This window comes from Ascaphus truei, chromosome 1, assembly GCF_040206685.1.
Source record: "Ascaphus truei isolate aAscTru1 chromosome 1, aAscTru1.hap1, whole genome shotgun sequence".
Classification (NCBI taxonomy): Eukaryota; Metazoa; Chordata; class Amphibia; order Anura; family Ascaphidae; genus Ascaphus; species Ascaphus truei.
The window spans coordinates 35,180,611-35,202,956 of record NC_134483.1 but is presented as its reverse complement, the minus strand read 5'-3'; the positions used below and the strand labels follow the sequence as shown (position 1 = coordinate 35,202,956).

General features: G+C 40.3%; 1 protein-coding gene across 2 annotated transcripts in view; it reads left to right on the top strand.

The window, feature by feature from the left end:
* The window catches only part of MYO5B (myosin VB), a 340,466-nt gene that overhangs the window by 250,042 nt on the left and 68,078 nt on the right, over positions 1-22,346 (top strand). For both annotated transcript variants that reach the window (XM_075586196.1, XM_075586185.1), the window contains exons 17-21: positions 4,441-4,527; positions 13,602-13,713; positions 17,590-17,801; positions 19,086-19,242; positions 20,605-20,844. In XM_075586196.1, the coding sequence (XP_075442311.1) occupies positions 4,441-4,527; positions 13,602-13,713; positions 17,590-17,801; positions 19,086-19,242; positions 20,605-20,844 (808 nt within the window). The remainder of the gene's footprint in view (positions 1-4,440; positions 4,528-13,601; positions 13,714-17,589; positions 17,802-19,085; positions 19,243-20,604; positions 20,845-22,346) is intronic.

Below are 22,346 nucleotides of genomic sequence, written 5' to 3'. Positions count from 1 at the left end.
TCAAAAAAAGAATCCCCAGAAATTAGCACTCAATGCCGGAACATATTCAGCTGGATAACAATGATCCGACAGGAAGAAATTACCTGTATATTCAATTGTATAGGGAATTAGTAACCCCTCAAATACCACTAAGTCCAAAGAAAAATAATAACGTTTTATTAATGTAAATACTCGTTAAAAACACATACATATCATTCAAACTTGTTAAAATACCCCATTCAGAGGTGGCTAGTGTGGTCAATATTTTTCAGTGGTTTATCTATATTAGTATAAACCCTGCTGACTCACATACATCCATATCAGTAATAATTATTGAAAATCGAAGCAGTATTGTGATCCTGTAGAGGGTATCCAATATATTGAGCTGATTAATATCAAACTGTATATACGCAGGCTTAATATAATATCTTCTTTTCACACGGATAGTTATCCTTTAAATATCGTTATATGTCAAATTGTGTGATAGTATTGCTAAGTTCCTGTATATACATTAGCCATGCATGGATACAGATCGTTGTCGCATAGTCAAAGTGCAGACTGCATTTCCGATCATGCATATATTATCACCAGATATGCCATAATAAGTCCTGTACAGTTATGGGAAAAACTCAGTGATCGCGGCGGATCATGTACTAAGTCTGTATCAGGACCCAGAAAAATAAATACACGGTATATCCTATCGTGCATAGATTAACTTCATACTGGCAAAAATCAATGCTGTGTAGCTACAGGTAAACTCCGTGATCGCGGCGGATCATAGATTATGTCTGTGTCAGGACCCAGCCGCATATACAAGCCTGTCTTCCCTCGATACACGAGATCACTGGATGTTGCCACCTCTGATGACGTCAGCGAGTGACGTCTATTCCCGACGACCGTTTCACGTAAGGCTACGCTTCTTCAGGGGAGGAGGAGTCATTCAAAGGACTTATTGGTAGGTATATATATGGTTAGTCATTAGAATATCCCGCCCCTTTAAAGGTCAGGGGGCAGTTTATATCCGAGATCCCACGGATATATAGTAGTAGCCTCCTTGGAGCTGTTTCTTATATGTTTATGTCTTTGTCAATGTTGCTTATATTCCCCACAATAAAAAGGAATAAATCTATTAGGTGGACTGTGTTGTCTTTATTAGTATGTGGTTATTTGTGTCTGCGGATGTAAGTATGCTATGTAGTTGGTTGGCACAAGGGTAACAATGATGGTAAGTATAATTATTATTCCATTATTTTGTTATTTTGCTGCAGCAAGAACTAGAGAATAGTCAGTCTTCCCTGGTAATAATAGGAGACGTGGCAACACTTACAGTCTATAATGTGACCTTATACGATCTAAAATAAAGTGGAAATGAACAAAATATTCAATATTAGTGTAAATAAGTGATAGTATAGTGATACATATATGTACAGTGTAGGAGTGAAAATATACTATTCGATCTGCCCAAAATATGGTATTAAACTATATACCTGGATCCCCATAAAAATTGATTCATAATAATTATAATTGTAAGGTGGTTGGGTATACTACTAGTGATTGGTAGGTGCCACATATCTCCAAATATCCATGGTAATTTGAATCTAAATGCTGCAAACAAAATAAATTACAGATAGGAGGAATAAATGAATCCTTCATTGAGTCCTAGGGGGGAGAGGGTCTGGAGCTGGTAAATCCAGCGACATTCTTTTTGTAACAGTTTTTTATCCCATTCGCCCCCTCTAGGATCTCTTGGGATTGATTCAATTCCACAAAAACGCATCACATTTGGGTCACCCTTGTGATGTTGCAGGATATGTCTTGCCACTGGCGTATCTACAGAGTTTCGTAGATACGCCAGTGGCAAGACATATCCTGCAACATCACAAGGGTGACCCAAATGTGATGCGTTTTTGTGGAATTGAATCAATCCCAAGAGATCCTAGAGGGGGCGAATGGGATAAAAAAAACTGTTACAAATAGAATGTCGCTGGATTTACCAGCTCCAGACCCTCTCCCCCCTAGGACTCAATGAAGGATTCATTTATTCCTCCTATCTATAATTTATTTTATTTTGTTTGCAGCATTTAGATTCAAGTTACCATGGATATTTGGACATATGTGGCACCTACCAATCACTAGTAGTATACCCAACCACCTTACAATTATAATTATTATGAATCAATTTTTATGGGGATCCAGGTATATAGTTTAATACCATATTTTGGGCAGATCGAATAGTATATTTTCACTCCTACACTGTACATATATGTATCACTATACTATCACTTGTTTACACTAATATTGAATATTTTGTTCATTTCCACTTTATTTTAGATCGTATAAGGTCACATTATAGACTGTAAGTGTTGCCACATGTCTCCTATTATTACCAGGGAAGACTGACTATTCTCTAGTTCTTGCTGCAGCAAAATAACAAAATAATGGAATAATAATTATACTTACCATCATTGTTACCCTTGTGCCAACCAACTACATAGCATACTTACATCCGCAGACACAAATAACCACATACTAATAAAGACAACACAGTCCACCTAATAGATTTATTCCTTTTTATTGTGGGGAATATAAGCAACATTGACAAAGACATAAACATATAAGAAACAGCTTCAAGGAGGCTACTACTATATATCCGTGGGATCTCGGATATAAACTGCCCCCTGACCTTTAAAGGGGCGGGATATTCTAATGACTAACCATATATATACCTACCAATAAGTCCTTTGAATGACTCCTCCTCCCCTGAAGAAGCGTAGCCTTACGTGAAACGGTCGTCGGGAATAGACGTCACTCGCTGACATCATCAGAGGTGGCAACATCCAGTGATCTCGTGTATCGAGGGAAGACAGGCTTGTATATGCGGCTGGGTCCTGACACAGACATAATCTATGATCCGCCGCGATCACGGAGTTTACCTGTAGCTACACAGCATTGATTTTTGCCAGTATGAAGTTAATCTATGCACGATAGGATATACCGTGTATTTATTTTTCTGGGTCCTGATACAGACTTAGTACATGATCCGCCGCGATCACTGAGTTTTTCCCATAACTGTGCAGGACTTATTATGGCATATCTGGTGATAATATATGCATGATCGGAAATGCAGTCTGCACTTTGACTATGCGACAACGATCTGTATCCATGCATGGCTAATGTATATACAGGAACTTAGCAATACTATCACACAATTTGACATATAACGATATTTAAAGGATAACTATCCGTGTGAAAAGAAGATATTATATTAAGCCTGCGTATATACAGTTTGATATTAATCAGCTCAATATATTGGATACCCTCTACAGGATCACAATACTGCTTCGGTTTTCAATAATTATTACTGATATGGATGTATGTGAGTCAGCAGGGTTTATACTAATATAGATAAACCACTGAAAAATTTTGACCACACTAGCCACCTCTGAATGGGGTATTTTAACAAGTTTGAATGATATGTATGTGTTTTTAACGAGTATTTACATTAATAAAACGTTATTATTTTTCTTTGGACTTAGTGGTATTTGAGGGGTTACTAATTCCCTATACAATTGAATATACAGGTAATTTCTTCCTGTCGGATCATTGTTATCCAGCTGAATACGTTCCGGCATTGAGTGCTAATTTCTGGGGATTCTTTTTTTGATCCTTCTTGGATCACACCAAAATTAGTTCCTTACAATGCATCTGATCTCAGACACACTATTAGAGAGGGCTGGGGTTCCTTACAATGCATCTGATCTCAGACGCACTATTAGAGAGGGCTGGGGTTCCTTACAATGCATCTGATCTCAGGCGCTCTATTAGAGAGGGTCGGGGTTCCTTACAATGCATCTGATCTCAGACGCACTATTAGAGAGGGCTGGGGTTCCTTACAATGCATCTGATCTCAGACACACTATTAGAGAGTTGGGGTTCTGCAGAATTTCAATATATAATTATAGGTTCCTTAACGACATTTTTTTTTAAAACCACTGCAGTAGACAGATACAGGCTATATATGCGAAGAATAGATTTCAAGCTGTTTGTGGAAGGGATGTGTTTTGTCTGTGAACTATATTTTACTGTCAGTACTATATAAAAGTAAATGATTATTATAGATAATGTGCCATGCGGCACTTTCATTTTGACGGCTTTATTTCCAGCTGAACAGAAAGCCAGATGCGTAATCTCACCAGTCATCCGTTTCTTCCTCACGCCGTTCACTGCCAACCGAAGGGTTAAAAGTGAGAGGCGATCTTCAGTGCCCAAATCAATATTATCCGGCTTCTCTCAAGTCAGGAATATGAACGTGATTTATTCCTCTAAATAAAATGGAAGTGGTTATTAAAACAATGTGTAATTGGCAGAAATGTTTGATTGCCATCTCATGGCACGAGCGTCCGTGTAGCTATGCATGCAGTATGCCTAATTTATCATTATTGTTTCACAATTCAATTGCAGCTTCGATCCAAAAAGAGCCGTGCAGCAGCTGCGAGCCTGCGGTGTGCTGGAGACCATCCGCATCAGTGCCGCCGGCTACCCATCCAGGTACTGTGTGCTCATGTGAACACTCAACTCGCAAGAACCATCTCTTCTCTGTGAATACATGTAGTCAGTGATTCGTATCTAATAGTTTGTTTTGGCAGCTTCCATGGTATTGCCCAACGTTTTGCTTTACGATGTCCTTTAGCTGCCCCAATCTCGGCCTGCTAGGGAGGTACTAAAGCTTGACTTACGCTGGGTTACCTAAATGAGTCCTCTTTGGAATAGCGTCTGTAGGGCTCCTTCTCATGTGGGCCCCTGCTGAGCCGTGTATTGGATGTTATTGGGTTGTGATCCATATACCCATCCCGGGTACTGAATGTCATCTCGTGCACTTCTGGAGTAGTTCACTAAGGACCCTCCGCTTTGGCTGATCCTACTTTTCCTTGGGGTTATAGTTATAGCCGCTTGGGCAGTGGCTTCCACTGTATGGACAAGGCAAGTAGGGTTGAACAATTTCTATTGACACTAACTGTGAAGGGCACTGTCCCTAACTACAAAACAAGAAAGGGGATCCCTGTCCTATTATAGGATCCTCTAGTCCCTTAACTTATTTACACTATACACAGTGAGGCCACTCCACTGTGACACTTCCAGGGACCTAAGTTCCAGACCCTTCTCTCTCACTATATATATATATCCTACTGTGAAGTGACTGTCACCAGGCAGAGCTGGGCGGTGCTTACCTTCTAGAGCCATAGTAATACCAAAGGGGGGTTACACAATAAATATTATACTGCGAATAAAAAGTAGGCAGACCGCACAAACATTTGCCACAACTGCCAAATCTGAGGCAAAATGAAGCACCAAATAAGCTATAGCCAAGTATCCTAAAAATGAGTTAAGTATGTATCTCTCCTGCTAAAGAAAAAATATATATATCACTAGGTGGGCTTTATAGGACAATTTCCATGAAGAGACTCTTATGTATACAGGCAGAAAATCATATAGGTAGAGGACTATTGAGGGAGACCCATTGATTAGTAAACTTGTATTATATTGTACCTTCTGCAGATCACCCCCCAAACACTCGTTAGCTGGGTTGGGAATTTTCTTCTCCCTAAAGATATCTTTTCAAATAGCATTCTAAGCACATCCTTTCTTCTCTCTTTCTATCACTGCCTAGCAAAGGCTACAGTACTTGACTGTTATGGGTCAGGTAAATAATTTCCACTGTTTTATCCCCTGCTTGAATGATGTTTGTATTTGGGAACGTAAAATATAGTGATCAATATGAGGAGAGTGTTCTATAAATACTGTAAGACAATGCATCTTACTGATTTGTGCTTGGAGGTGTCTGTTTGCTGCTGGAGATGTTAACCCAAACGTGGACCAGTTTTATTTATTTTTATTTTTTAAGTAGTGAGCTTTGTGGCTTGAATTTGTTTTTTATTTTTCATTGATACCATTGGAATTGACGAGATTTCAACACCTCAGATAATACAGCCGTAATATTCCGGGTTTAAACATTTCTCTGTGGTAGAATAAAACCGGCAGCTCAGTTAACAACGTGCCAGTCCGTAAAAAGGACATCAGTGGGACCGGATGTGGTGGAGGGAAGTGTTCGGTGGCCATTTTGAATTTGGAGGGAGCAGAAGTCTTTTAATGTTTAACATATGTGGAAAGGGGGATAAGTGTGATCACAATGTGTGCTCAGTCATATACTGGGAATCTCTCTTCTTCAGATAATGGTAAAACAATTGGGGTGTGAGGAACGGCATTAATGCTGAATGGCAATTTCAATATATGGGTGATCTATGAGGGTTATACATATAACTGCTTGTGTTATTTTGGGCACTATAGCACAGAAACGCCTATTGAAGTCAATGGGAGTTTCTATGCAATAGTACCCCGTCGTCACTATCGCAGTTTAATGACTAACCCCATATCATTTTTATAATAGTTAATACGGTGCTGATAATGGGTTAATTTGACAATATTGTTGTGGAATTTAATTTTTTTGCCTGGGCTTTATAGGGCAATCTATTAATAGGATTAATTCTTCCTAATCCAAAGAAAAATAACACACGACATCCAATGACATGTCTTTCTGTATTAGCGGAATTGGACTTTACATATGTAAAATAGTATTAGACTGCCTGACACTGACGGTGTTTGAGCTTTGTGGTGTCAGTACCACAGGTTTGGGAGTGAATGAAAAGATTTCTCAGGATTTCAGGCCTGAATGGGAGGATTCGGTGTCACGCATCTCATCGCTCATCGCTCATGGATCATCATAGCATTTCTAAGTAGATTGTGCTGTGACAAGAGAAATCCATTCTATTGATGTGATAAATAACTGGATAAACATGAAAAGGTGTTAAATGGGCATCTCCGATCACACTGTGTTGTATGTATGATACTTTTTATTATGTAACCCCTTTTACAACTTGATCTGCTCCTATGGGCTTTTTAGAGCTTTTTTTTTTAGGGCTTTTTAGATATGGTGTTACTTCCAACATAACGCACAAACAGATTTGTATTAGTTGATATATCATGTTCAACGGTTCCATCTCCTCCAAGGACCATCCTCTGTGACTCATTATTTCTGATGTATTGCTGTAAAAGTTGTACTCTCTATGCTCCCCCTCCATTTACATCATTTAGTAACACATAACATGTCTGTTCCAGGGCCGTCTTAACCGCATTATAGGCCCCCGGGCAGAGCAGCGCACTGGGCCCTGCCAACTCTCCCCACCAAGCCGTCATTTTTCTCCTTCTACCGAGTTAGCGGGAGATTTGAATGTTGAGGCGGGTGATCGGAAAATTGGTGTTAAATTCTGGTCTGTGCATATATTAGTGTGGGGCCCCTATGCTCGTGGGCCCTCCGGGCACCTGCCCAGCGTGCCCATGCGTTAAGACGGCACTGGTCTGTTCTCCTAATTCTCTACATGATCACACCGATAATGTACGGTTTGTATTCCTCTTAGAATGGGGAAAGTTAACAAATGGTACACCCATGATAAGGGCTTCTATAGTAGCAAATAAAAGCTAGCTTGTTACAAAGGGCCAAAGGCACAAATCTCCTGAGAGTTGATTAATTACATATCTTCCCATTTATCTACTGAACATTCTCTTCTCGTTCATTTGAAATAAGCAACATTTCCTGGTGAGTAAAATTATTTGAGTCGATAACATATTTTGCAAAACTATGCTATCGTGATTGCATTTTGATTGCCTGATTTAAATTGTATTATATTAATGTTGCTGCTTAAAAAAGGATGTAGAAAAGAGCAAGAAGCGCTAACACCTAACTATTAATGTAACACAAAATAATTGCAAAATATCAATATCCTTAAAGTGACAAAAGAAGGTGTACACGTACTTACAGATATTGGTGTACAAAAGTACAGTTCCTGATGAAACTCGGAACCAGATGGTCTCTGATCTCTGATGATGGTCACAATCAAATGCTGTTTAGTCCTGCTGCTGGAGTCCTGAAAAGAGGGATTTCCGCGTCCTCCAAGATAATTGGATAGCGAAAAGTATAGACCAAATGGGTAAACATAGAAAACGAAAAGGAGAGAAAACAGTGGTGTAACACTGAACCAAATGTCAGAGTTTTCAACTATATACAGGAGTTAAAGAATGACACTTACACATATATCTAGGGAGAAAAGTATCTTGTAGAAAGGTGGCCAAATCAGAAGACATTGATCATCCAAACTCTTCCGGGAGTATCTTGTATTTAGGATGTATCCTTTTTAAAGATATTTGTATCCATTTGGTCCACACGCCAGAGGACGTCCATCTTTTCCATTGCTATTAAATAAGTATATATAACTATATATATCTTTTTGAGTATAAGGATATTTCCAGAAATATTTTGGTTGATGGATGGATAGTTCACTGATATGTTTCAGGGAATATTGGAGTTTTCATAGTCAACCCCTTTTTGTGACTAATCCCCATGTAATAACAAAGAATTGAATGTGAATTATATTGTATTCACTTTTAAATGGATTGATTAGATCAGGTCATGTTATCTTATTGACTCACTACTATGAATCTACATGTACTATTTAACTATAGGGTTACCTGTACTTGATTTAAAAAGGATTGCATTTCAGTATATATTATTATATTTAAGCAAAAATCCACTCCGAATAAGGCATTACTTGTCCATTAACACCATGACTGGAAGAGATGAACCAAACTAGGGCATTAATGGACAGGTAATGCCCTGTTCTTTAGGAATTGTTACTGTTAGACTCATGTTTAAGCTGTTGATTGTACAAATTTCAAGGCATTTTAGGACATTAATGTTCAGAATTAAGACCAATCGGAAAAGACTGGCATCTGAATTTTTAATTATTTAAACCTATAATATATATTATTATTATATTATATTATTATATATAATAAACTTCCATCAAAATTAATAGAATCGATGTAATCACTATTAGCTAGCTTCTCACCATGAGGACAATTGTCTTTCCCCTTTGCATCTACATCACATGCCTCATTATAAAAACTGTCCAGTAGTTATGACTGTTTTTCCATATAGATATAACATATGTTTCACAATTTGGAGAAATTGAATTTTACAGATCAATTTTGTATGTCGATGTTAAATAAATTTCCCAACTTTGGCGTGAAAATAGAACATCTATATTAGCACCCACATGTTTTTCATAAAAACATTTGTTTTATTCATTCTCTTAAATGTAATCTGTTTTATATTCTCATGCAATAAAATAATTAGTAAGTCTGCTTCAGAGTGTTGGGTAAACCAGTACAAATCTTTATTGAACCATAGGTGCCGTACAAACAGTTTGACTTCATTGTTTATATATTTTGGATGTATTATTGCTTTTTCCGTCCGTTTCTGTAATTGTACACAAGTTGTATATAGAGTGAGAGAATTTGGCTTCCAGTCACGCGCCTGAGGAAGTGACGTAGGTCACGAAACGCGTAGGGGCATGTCATACTGCCCGCTTGTACGGCACCTAAGCTTCAATAAAGATGTTAACTCTTTTACCCAACTCTCTAAAGCGGACTTATTCATTTTTTTATGGCATTGAAGCCATCTTGAGACCTACAGTAATTCGTCTGCTTGCTGTGCTAGAGAACTTGAACCAAACAAGAGAATGCCACTTTATATGTTTCATATTTTATATCACTTTTCCTTAGACATCATACAATATGGATGTCATGTTTAGGAAGCAAACCCATTATTGGCCACAGAATTCTTTCGAAAATTGAGCCTCGCTGTAGATAGCAAACAGAGGAGTTTTATTAGAACATTAAACACACGCTTTTAAATTGAGTATCAAGAATTACACCCGTAAGAAACTCTTTGTCTTTTTGACAATACGGTGCTTTATAAATATGTTGTAGAACAGAAACATTTGGCAGCTGTAGTGCTAGAAAATGTTTATCAAACTGCCGTGTGTGTTGTTGGCAAATATTGAACTGCAGCTATTAATTGATCTGCAAAGCTAGAAGCACTTCCATTTATTCTCCTAAATATTGCTGCCATTTCCATCACCCTTGCAGAGTCTGTGTGGGATGTCAGTGCCAAGTTATGGTCTGCTTTAGTTGGTACTTGGAAACATTTCAGATACTGAGACATCATAATTGAATCGTTCCATACCAAGTATTATACCAGTGGCTTATATTCTGTTTGTCACGGGAGACCAGGTCTTTTAACACCTTTTAACCGGGATCATTCACTAGGCAGAACACTGTAGTGGAATAAAATTGGGTTTATTGGGTTTATTTGGATAAAATCCGCAGACACATACATGGAACACAATACACGGGAGAATACACACTTACTGGTGGTCGGGGGCGAAAATTAGCCTCAAATAGGAGCCGGGCGCCTTATTCGGGAGGCTTACCCTGACCGGGATATCCACCCAAGCCAATAGAAACGGGGCTCATCTCTGGGCTGATGTCAGAGGAGGAGGCGGCATGCCAAGCCGGCTCGAAAAGCCGGGTGAGCGGCAAATATGAATTAGCCAATGGGAAATGCGCCTACGAGCTGTATCTTCACCCAGCTAACCCATTGCCACGCACTGGGCAGGTCTGGCAGGCTCAAATAGGGTCCCCACAGGGGGCTCTTTTTACTCCGTACCTGACAAATTGCCCTTCCCCTCTCACCAACGGCTTTGTCACCTCTGGACATCCTCTCTCCTTTGAATTCCGATGTCTATGTAGACATCCCAGCACTTATGTGGATACCTGGCTGACTGCATAGACATGTATACAGTATGCACCAAACATTATAAAATATGTTTTAATAATGGGTCTGGGATACTAGGGCTCACAAACCAGGATTCTGTGTAGCCCTGGTGTAATTCACCTCGCGTACTCGCAAATCATGGCTGCATGTCGGGGAGAATTATGGGACTACCTGACACTTCAGCCCATGGCACACGGTTTTAGGGGCAGCCAGCCGTGCTTCGCCTTTATTTATGGAGGTTGGCTACCCCCTACCATCACACTGTTCAACCGCTGAAATGAGTGCTATGTGTACTGCACTGTTTGCTTTTTTTTTTAATCTGCTCACCATATACAATGGCTACAAGTATTTATTTCATAATGCTGATGGTATACACAGTACTTCAAAGAGATTTGAAGAAGAAAAAATGGTTTGTTACAAAGTACCAGTATGGGTACAGTACGAAGAGCAGTTATCTTAGTATAAAGATAGCACCTTTACCGCTGTTCAATTCAATGTTTCCTGTTTGATTTAGAGCTGAACAACTGGATCTAAGATTTCTACCAGTGTATTTTCACCTGACCCCAAAAACTGCAGATAAGGAAAATAAGTAGGGGAGGCAATCATTGGGACCAATACATAATAATAAGATGGTGGGGCTTTGAGCAAGTGCTAACCCGGGATAAGCACATAACAAGCAGGCAAAGTATTAGCCCCCAGTGGCACCGCATGCAAATAGTTTTAACCCTTCAAGGATATTAATTTAAAAATAAATGTCATCCCAAGAAATACACTCCATGACATAAAGAAATCCTCGCCTGTGGGTGCTGAGAATGATTGATATACAAATCCAGAGCTGCTGTTTACCTTTTTGGTATAACGTAGGGGTTGTCAATTCCAGTGCTCAAGCCCCCCCCCCCCCCTCCAACAGGTCAGGTTTCCAGGATAATCCAGCTTCAGCACAGGTAGCTGAATCAGAGGCTCTGTTGGAGACTAAGCCTCTGATTGAGCCACCTGTGCTGAAGCAGGAACTGATTGAGCCACCTGTGCTGAAGTGGGGATATCCTGAAAACCTGACCTGTTGGGGAGTGGGGGGAGTGGGCTTGAGGACTAGAGTTGAGCACCCCTGGTATAACGGGTAGAAAGAATAGTTATCTGGGATATCGATAACAAGATGGCAAAGCCATTTTGAAATCGCTTAAACAGGATAAAATAATCATCGTACAACAGTATCTGACTACAGAGGTCTGATTTTACATTGTAGTGTAATTAATTATTTAAGGTTGATATATAGTTTAGAAGGGAGATTCAGTCAATCATATGGAAGCCATTATATCAATGGCTGTATATACAATGTTGTATATACAGTAATCACCAGATTTCTCATGATCTGTAATGGGGTTGACTTGAAGAGGAGTTAATGCTGATTTGGTGGCATTAACCAATAATGGAGCTTGATGAATAACCCCCTTAGAGTCGTCATAGCTTGACTGTCCCTGTGACGTATCTTGCCAAGTTCCAGTAGCCGTATTGGTCTGCAGAAATGTAGATACCTTGATGCTTGTGAAACCTTTAAGAGACCAATGTAGCCTGTGTACCCCCACCCTAAGTGAGATTGGGGGTCATCTGCTTCTCTGGCTACTCTATTTAGGTGTTGTGCTGTACCTGTGTGGCAACAGAAGGGCCTTAGTTTGGACATCCCTGTTCAATAATATGTGGAGGTATACTTCAGTATACGATACAGATGTAGCAAGACACACTGCCCCCAGCACCACAGACGAAAAACCACATGACTGTGACCCTTGGGACACTGCCTGCCTTGATCTCGCTGCGGGGGGGTCCATGCTCCCGGATCGGTCCCCCCCGGCAGTGTTAATCCATTCAGGTCGCAGTCTTCGGCGAGACAAACAGTAAATCTTGCTACATCTGTTTGCTGTAATAATGTGTATTGAACTAACTGTATAAATAAAGCAGGTCGTATACTCGTAGCAAATTTGATTGCAAAAAAAATATCAGCGCTCTAGGGGCTTGATATATTTTGGTGGTAAAAAGAAAAATGAACATGGTTTTTTTTTTGTTGCTATACAGTAGTACAGATTATGTTGAAATACTCTGGTGGTTTCTGTTTTGTAAAGAAAAAAAGAAGAAAAAAATAATTCAAAGGAACATGTTCTGCAATCTGCACCATATAAAAGGCTCACCACTGGGGACTTTAACTCTGACCTTATCTCTGTGACATTAGGGTCTCGCTGCAGCATTCCATCATCATTTGTAATGAGGCCCTTGCTGACCTGTGACACAGTTGGCTTGGTGTAACTTTAAGGTCTCCTAAAATCAAAGCTATAAATACATTATGAACCAAAAATCAGAAAAGGTAGAGAATGCGTTTTTTGTTGCTGCTCCTCAAACATATGTAGAGTTTTTGGTATTTACTAATTTTTACCGAAAAATTACCATTTTTTTTTATCAAGGGAATGTAGTTTTTACTGATTTACACCAGTTTATTATTATTTTTAAAACGCCTTGTGCAATTGCTGTAAGCGTCCCGCAGCTCGGGTCAAAGCCTGTCATGCGGTTGAAAGCGTAATACACACTGCGCAGAACGTCAAAGTTAACATGGCGCTATAATTTATTCCCATACGTCACATGGAGGAGCTGTTCCCCTATTTTGTTACTTCCGGCTCTGGTTTATTGTGGTGGGACTGAAGGTAAAATGTGTATGTATGACATCTTTATTTTTCCAGATGTATTTCTCTATATTTTCTTTTACCCACTTTCTTCCGAGTTTTAATGTATAGAAAAATTCCCAGAAATTCGTTGTTTCGTAAAAACAGATGAAGCAGAACAGTTGATAGTTGCTGGTTGGATTGAACTTCTAAATTATGTTTCTGCCTTCCTCTCTCTCTCTCTTTAGGTGGACCTACCTTGATTTCTTTAACAGATATCGAGTGCTGATGAAAAAGAAGGATATTTCTCAGAGAGACAAAAAGCTCCTCTGCAAAACCCTGCTAGAGAACCTTATAAAGGTGAGGTTTGGGTGGTAAAGCCGAAATTATACATCTGATGTGTTCATTTTCAATGGATCGCACTTACTTAATACACACAGCTAATGTATATTTTGTGTCTGCAGTGACGAGGAGATGACTATTATCAACAGTGGCTGATTCCAGAACTTGGTTATAAAAAGCTGGATCTGCCAAAGCTTCCAACATTTTTTAGGCTAGAGGGAAATTATTTATCGCCCTGTGCTGTGGTTGAGCTATAGAAATACAGAATAAACTCCTTGCACTTGACTCCTTGCACTTGCTTGATGTGTTGTAGCTTATTCCATGCACCTGTATATTACACAGAGTAACATTTTACTGTGTGTGGGAATGTACAAGACTATGCAGTAGGTTTATCAAAGTCTCCAGAGTGCAAAACTTGGGCAAAGATTGACTCCAACTGTATCACAGTTAACAGTCTCATTTAAAGCAAGTAGATTCATTTTCTTTGTTAACAATAGGCTTCGGTTTTTTTTTGGTCAAAAAAAGGAGAAAAGACGGAGCACTACGTCCAGTGCTGGTAAGCCGACGAATAACAACAAGAGTGTGTTCCCACAATAAAAATTGAAGCTTATTTTAATGGATCACAGGAACAAACAAACACACCATTCAGCACAGTCATTTTTCAGCACAGCTACTACCTACTGGAGGGGTTAACAATAAATCCATTCAGGAATGTATTATTCCATCATGCATTAGTGCTGCTTTTTCTGTTCTAGAGCACCATACAACATTTTTTCAATTTGTTTTTTTTTTTGGCACATGTTGGGTACCAGATTTGCAGATGGGAGACTTTAATAAATAACCCTATATGTATTAAGGCAAAACTGGTGTGTTTTAGGGCAGCAAAAATCTGCACCAGATTTATCCAAGAAACAATTGTATTGTGGGAGCTCTAGGACTTGAATTGTAAACATCTGTTGCATTGTGTTGCTTCAGAATTCCACTACACTACATCTGCATTAATGCATCAATCTCTATAACTTTACTATCGCCTTTGAAGCTGTCCGCCTGCAACTTGCCACAGAACGTACAATTTAGCCTAGTAATGAACATTCAAAGCCATTGGTGTAATACATAAACACATATATAAGTTGATAGGATCTACTGTAGGGTTGCCAGATGTCCCATATATATGGGATTGTCCCTTATTTGAATGAATTGTCCTGAAAGGTCTGTCAGGACATTTAATTTCAGGAGCAACGGGATAATTCAGGGACGAAGGTCTGGCCGGCAGTGACAGGAGAAGGGTGACGGCGAAGAAGGTGTTTACGGAGGAGGACCATGGCGGTGGCGAAAGCAGCAGAGGGCAGTGATGGAGCCCGCCCCAGGGTTATGTCCCGGAAGGGGTAATTGACTTCAGGGTCATACTGCTGTGGCGGGCTCCACCACTGCCCTCTGCTGACACCACCATGCGCCTTCTGCAGCCTCAATGCTGTCATCCTTCTCCTCCTATCGCTTGACATTCGTTCTTGAATAATTTGCCGTCAGAACGGAACCTACAGCTAAGTGCTATGCAGCGCATTTTCAGCGAGGGGGAGGGGACCAGAGAGGTGAAGGAGAACTATTCATTAACTGAGAGGAGGTGAAGGTTGGGGGGCTGTTAGGAGGTGAAGGGGGAGCCTTGAGAAGGAGGATGGAGAGCTTTGGGGAGGAGGATGGGGAGCTTTGGGAAGGAGGATGGGGAGCTTTGAGGAGGAGGATGGGGAGCCTTGAGGAGGAGGATGGGGAGCTTTGAGGAGGAGGATGGGGAGGGGCGAGAAAGATGTGGGAGGAGAGAGACTGGGGAGGAGGGGACAGAAATGGTGTGTATGTTTGTCATGAAAACATATAGGAAATGTCTAGATTTAAATGACATTTCCTACTGGATTTTGGCGTCCGGGCATCCCGTATTTAAAAAAGCTTAAATGTGGCAACCCTAATCTACTGTTGAGAAAACAGCTTCATACTGCAAATACAATGATTTGTATGTTGCTATTATTTTTTCAGCAGCATCAATATATATATACAGTATATACATATGTATAACGCAAAAGTGCTGATAGCGCCAAAGTATAATAAACCAACGTGGATGTGAAATAGTGATAAAATATGTGCCCAAAGCACTAGTGTAATAATATATTAATATTTATAAAAAAATAAAAATTATATATATTGTGAAGCCCACATCATGTTGCAGTATCTTGTAGTCCCAGCATAAGGCCGGAAACATGGTATTCCTCTACACAGGATTTATTTACAGGGTTAAATTATACACCAACAGGCCCACCGTCCCTTTAAGTCAAAACAAATCATAAAAATAATACCTATTCCCTTTAGTGAAAACTAACTAAACATACTCCAGCCCTTTCTAACTGGCGCTGGCCAACTAAACTGGTTCCCAGCCTAAGACATGCCCTATCATATGCACCCCTTATGAACAGTCTTAGGTACATCAATATACCACTTAGCTCTTGGTCTGTTACAGTTGGGGCTCCAGGTTATTCCCTCTGGACCCTGCGAGAGTTCAGAGAATCCCCCCTCTGTAGTTCCAAAGTTATGGATAGGACATCCCTGCTTCAGCGCGGTCTTGCATCCTTCCTTCCTCTTCCTCCGATTAAGACCCAGTCAATACCAGCAGACTCTGCGACCACCGTCCAGCGGGTCTAGGGGACTGTGCCAGCTTCCTTAGCTGGGGAGAACTTTCTCTCTCCCCCTTTCCGCTGGCAAAAGCAGTCTCTCTCAGAATTGCAGCTCTCTGTGTCTGCCTTAAAAAAAACTTCCTTGTTCATTCAGGAGTCCAGCCTGATTAGCTGCAGATGAAACTAGTTTCTCTAAGGGAGATTAACTCCCTGTAGGCTGGAAAGCATGCTAGCTGCAACACTCATGCATTTACAGGGACAGTGATTGTATCACTATATATATATATATATATATATATATATATATATATATATATATATATATATATATATATATATATATATATATATATATATATATATATATATATATATATATATATATAATCAGTATCGCTGAACAAAATAACACAAAATATCCTCGAAAAATTCTGAATGCAAGATAATGTCCCAGAGGTCAAAGGGTTAAATCAAATGGAATATAGGTTTTAGATAATCCAGTCCTAATAGACCGTACGCTACTGGAGACTCTGGTAACTCTCAGATGGACGAAACCACATTAAGAAATGAATCTAAAAAGAGAGCGTTCGCCCCATAGTGTAATAAAGTAATAACAGTTTGTTCCAAAAAGGGAGTACAAGTGGCACTCACAAGTGTAGGAGGTTTAAAAACATTTAGGTAGACAATAGTCACCAGTTGGTTTGAACGGAGGAAGATGAGTTGTCACAGCGTCTCAGCAGGTTGCAGGACTGGTATATCCCTCCTGTTAGTGTCGGGGGAATCCAATGCGTCTCACGAGCTGATTAGCCTCGCGCAATCCAGACCGGCACAGATTTGTGTTGCAGATAGTTGATCAGCTGTATAAGGGAGGCCACAGCGCAAACAAGCCGTCCTGGCAAGGCACAAATATATATAATTATTATTTGCTATGAAAGAGTGTGGTTACCACAGGACAAAAATATGCCCAAATATTTTTTCTTCATAAAAGCTGTATTTTAATTTCACAACCATTTATTTATTTAACAGGGAATTTCGACTGAAAATGGACCAATCAGCTGATTCGGACATAGAATAAGCCCCTAAGATTTCATAACACTGTTCCATTATTTGTTTTTTACCGTTGGCTTTCATACTATCGTTGGGGGGGATGTTTAAAACATTTAGGGGACTGAGTGAGGCATTTGCATTACATTTGCCTTACTATGCGTTAGCTTTGTGTTTATTATTTATTGTGCAGGATCCAGACAAGATCCAGTTTGGACGTACCAAGATCTTTTTCCGGGCGGGACAAGTAGCGTACTTGGAGAAACTGCGTGCAGATAAGTTCCGCGCGGCGACTATCGTGATCCAGAAGACGGTACGGGGCTGGCTGCAAAGGGTAAAATACAGAAGGATGAAGAAAGCTGCCATAACCATCCAGAGGTTCACACGTGGTCATCTTGCTCGCAGGTATGTCTATCAGTATAATAAATAAAACATGGCATTTATATGCTACTTTAGAAACAAAAAGTGCTCAACACTTCTACAAATAGGACCTATGAGTTTTCCATTCTAGCATGGTATGTTTTGATATACAGGCATACCCCGGTTTAAGGACACTCACTTTAAGTACACTCGCGCGTAAGTACATATCGTCCAATAGACAAACGGCAGCTCGTGCATGCGCCTGTCAACACGTCCTGAACAGCAATAACGGCTCCCTACCTGTACGAAAGCTGTGCGCAAGCGGGGAGACTATAGAGCCTGTTGCAAATGCGTTATTTACATCAGTTACGCACGTATATGACGATTGCAGTACAGTACATGCATCAATAAGTGGAAAAAAGGTAGTGCTTCACTTTAAGTACATTTTCGCTTTACATACATGCTCCGGTCCCATTGCGTACGTTAATGCGGGGTATGCCTGTACTGCGATATACTACAGTATATATACCGTGGCAGCTTTACTGTTGAATGATGATCTTTCTTTAGTAGTCTGAGATGTATTGTATCGTGTTATTTTTTTTACATTGTTGAAGAAATATCAGTGACATCTGTACTTCTAAGTCACAATGCTGGCACTTCTTTTAGTCTGCTCTGCATGACAAGATACCGGCACCCCCTGTGGAGGTCTGTATCTCGGTAAGCAGGGGGTCCCCGGAGCTGAAATTAATGGGGTCCGGCTCCAGAAACCCCCCAGCTTCAATCCTATATTAATAATAATAATAATAATAAAAATAGCATGAATTGCTCCTTTAAAGCAGAAGTCCAAGCTATGCCCCCCGCCCCTTTAATATGCGCATCAATACAATCCACACAATGATAAGTCATTAGCTAAGTTGCCGATCGATCCGTTCTCCTGAGATCGTTCTTCTGTGATTCTGTGATTCTGTGACCGGTGAAGATTTGGCTCTGGTGTTCACTAAATGGCTGCTGAGGAGTATTGATTCAGTATCTGTTACTTTGTAATTGGTTACTTTAGAAACAAATAAAGGCTTGTTACATTATAATACATAAAAAATGTCATTCAGAGTTGTTTTTAAAAAAAAATGCTACAAGTATTTTCTCATAGTACAGAACTGATTTATTAAAAGAAAAACACATGTAGGATATTGCTGGAACTGCAACTTTAATGAGCAATGTCAAACAGGCTACTGAAAATTATGTTTTCTAACTGAATGAGACCGGATAGTAACGCAGTAACGATCTAGTAACGCAGAACTGATTTTTTACTTATCTACAACATTTTCTTAGGTTTGTAGATCACCTAAGGAAAACAAAGGCTGCCATAATCTTCCAGAAGCAATTCCGAATGAATCGCATCTATCACGGGTACCAGAGGATCCGCAAGGCAGCTATCACTATCCAGTCCTTCACACGGGGCCTGTTTGTCAGGAGAGCTTATCGTGAGGTATTGTACTGCAGTCATTTATCAGGCGCCCAAACCTGTGAACAGATATCATCAGCCAGGGAACCGGCAGGGCTCTCCGTCACACATTTCTCTTGCGCGGGACGTCTATGGGGTAATAACGCTTAATTGGAAAACAAGGCTTTTCTTTCAAAAGTGAACCAGTGAGCAGAACTGCATGCCTGCTGCTTGTCATTCTGCAGTGCTACTGGGAATAGGCTTTTATTAAGAGTTAAAACTACACTAAAATATATTTAAGGTACACGAGCACATACCCAGACCCTCACGGCTTCACTAAACAATTACACGCTCGTTTTCAAGGATACAACGCAAACCAGACAGGAAACTCCCTTTTAACTCAAATATATATATATACAATATATGGTAGGCTGTATTTGCAATTTTCAATAGAAAACATTATTTTAAATGAAAAGGGCAAGATTAAACACACCAAGAATTGGGGACAAACAGAATCGAAATCTGATTGCCAATATTTGGAGTCGGGAAGGAATTTATTTCCCCCCTTATGAGATATCATTGGATGATGTGTCACTCGGGTTTCTGTTTGCCTTCCTCTGGATCAATATACTGTAAGTACAGTACAAATATAGGACAAAGTATCTGTCTAAATTTATCATAGGTTGAACTTGATGGACGTATGTCTTTTTTAAACCTCATCAACTATGTAACTATGTAATATGTAAATAACATTAAAATGTGTTTCAGTTTCAGCAAATATTAGGCAACCAGAATGTCCCTTGTTATGCCAGCTGTGTGTGAGGCACCTGTTTGCTATAGAATAAGAAAGTGCCGTGTCTTATCGGTGTAGATCACAAACAGTATCCCCTGCGAAACGATGTTACAGTATGTGAAAATGCACCGCATTACTTTAGTGCCGACGGTTATTCTAACACAAACCAGTGGCAATCGGCAAAAAAGACCCGGGTACATGCTGGGTCGTGTTTAAGGCAAGTTTAAAGCATTTCTGCATTGACTAATGGCCCATCAGATTAACAGCGGTGGTCCCTGGCAGTCCCATTCAAACTGAATGGGACTGCCAGGGACCCCTGCTGTGTAAATCCGATGGGTCATTAGTCAATGCAGAAATGCCTTAAACTTGCCTTAAACTAGCCCAGCACATACCCAGCATGTAACCGGGCTAGTTTAAGGCAAGCTTTAGAATAGTCGTTGTCTCGTCTGTATTTCCCGAAAACATGCTCTGATTCTTTTTTTGTTTTGTTTTTTCATGTGAAAAAATAAATAAATGTACTGCTAAAAAATAATCGTGCGAGGACCGTGCCCGTCACATTTGTGTATAGGAGCCCTCCAAAATAGGATCTCTGAGCTCCATTTATTCTTTTGCAGCTTCTGGAGCAGCACAAGGCTGCCGTCATCCAGAAGCACCTGCGCGGGTGGCTCGCCCGCAAGCAGTTTGTCAAGTTCCGCAGCGCTGCCATCGTGATCCAGTGCTACTTCCGCCGCATGAATGCCCGGAGAGAGCTTAAGCAGCTGAAGATTGAGGCCAGGTCAGCGGAGCACTTCAAGAAACTCAGCGTGGGAATGGAGAACAAGGTGGTCCAGCTGCAGAGAAAAATCGATGACCAGGTAACTTGTCTTGACTCGCAGCATAAAGTAACAGCTGGACAATGAATGCAAATGTAAGGCTATGGTGTGGGTGACCGCGCGGAGGCGTCCGCACGGGGCGCGATCAGATTGCCTTAAGGCAGTGATCACGCCCATAGACCGTGCGGGCAGAGGCAGGAGGGGGCGTGCGTTGCGCAAGAAGTCCGTTTAAACTGATTTCTTGGCGCGACACGCAGGTCACGTCAGCGGTTTGCTCAAAGAGGGTGAACCAGCTCCGTGACCACCCTAGGAACGCCCCCCACAGCCCGTCGACCATGGCCAGGGAAAGCACCCGCTTTCCCACAACCTCAGCACGCCTCAGCGTGGGCGAAGGCACCATAACACGAGCCTAACTTGGTAAAAGCCCTTAAACATGCAGTCCCACATGAACCACTATTCAATGTTGTGAAGCGGTGTCCCCGTGCTGGGGAAAATTTCTGTCCCATTTAATTTGAATGCAGCCAGACTGGTCTCAAGCACGTGGAAGATGGCTTGGAACATTGGGCAGGGGTCATACAATCAAAGTGAATTAACAGCATTGCTATATTTTATAATTGCTTGAAACTGGGGGGGGGGAGTAGGGTGGTTAGTGATTTTTCTTTTTTTTTTAACAAGCAAGTATTTTTAAATAATTTTTGTCAGTCTGAAAAGTTTCCTCTGGTTTGGTTTACACTTTGGGCTTTGAACAGGGGTAACAATATACAATATTGCCAGTCTTGTTTATAAGCATTTCTAGGATAAACTTTCAGAAATGATATAAATACCTTTTATGTGCCTATTTTGTATTGCATGAATCCCCTATATTTTACATATTACATTTAAGGAAAGAATTGATATCAGTTGTTTGTCATAGCGCGTTGCGCGGTTGCATTTTGAGGCTTGTTAAATGTACACAATGTATTAGGCCAGTTTATTACATTGGATGCATGTTGTTGGTCACAGATGTATGGATAATTTAACCCAATAAAAGGGGGGAAATGACACGTCATATAGTATTTTTACATCACATTATAATATATGTGTCAGGGCTCCACCTACTGGCACTTTTGTATACTGCAGGCTAATGCAGATAGGGCAACAGTGGATCATGTACTTTCATGAATGTCATTAGAGATGCAAGGTGAAAATGCCTTTCTTTGGCCAATTTTGATCCAAAATTGCCATTACACATTTGATCCAAAATTGCCATTACACACCAACCACAGTTCATTCACTGTAGAAAGATTACTGCATTCTTTAAAGTAGGGGCAGCAGCCTATACATTATGAACATAAAAATAATACAACATATGCATCTTCCTTTATCTTTAATCATTAGTGTATAGTGCAGTGTTTCTGGCTTCCATGAATATAACTCCCTTTCTAACTGTATATGCTTCTGTGCTAATCCCTTTAGTGTTGGAGAGACTTGCAGTACATATTGCACCAACCTGGTTGAAGGTAATTTTCTTTCCTTATGAAGTATGTTATATACTTTATATGTGT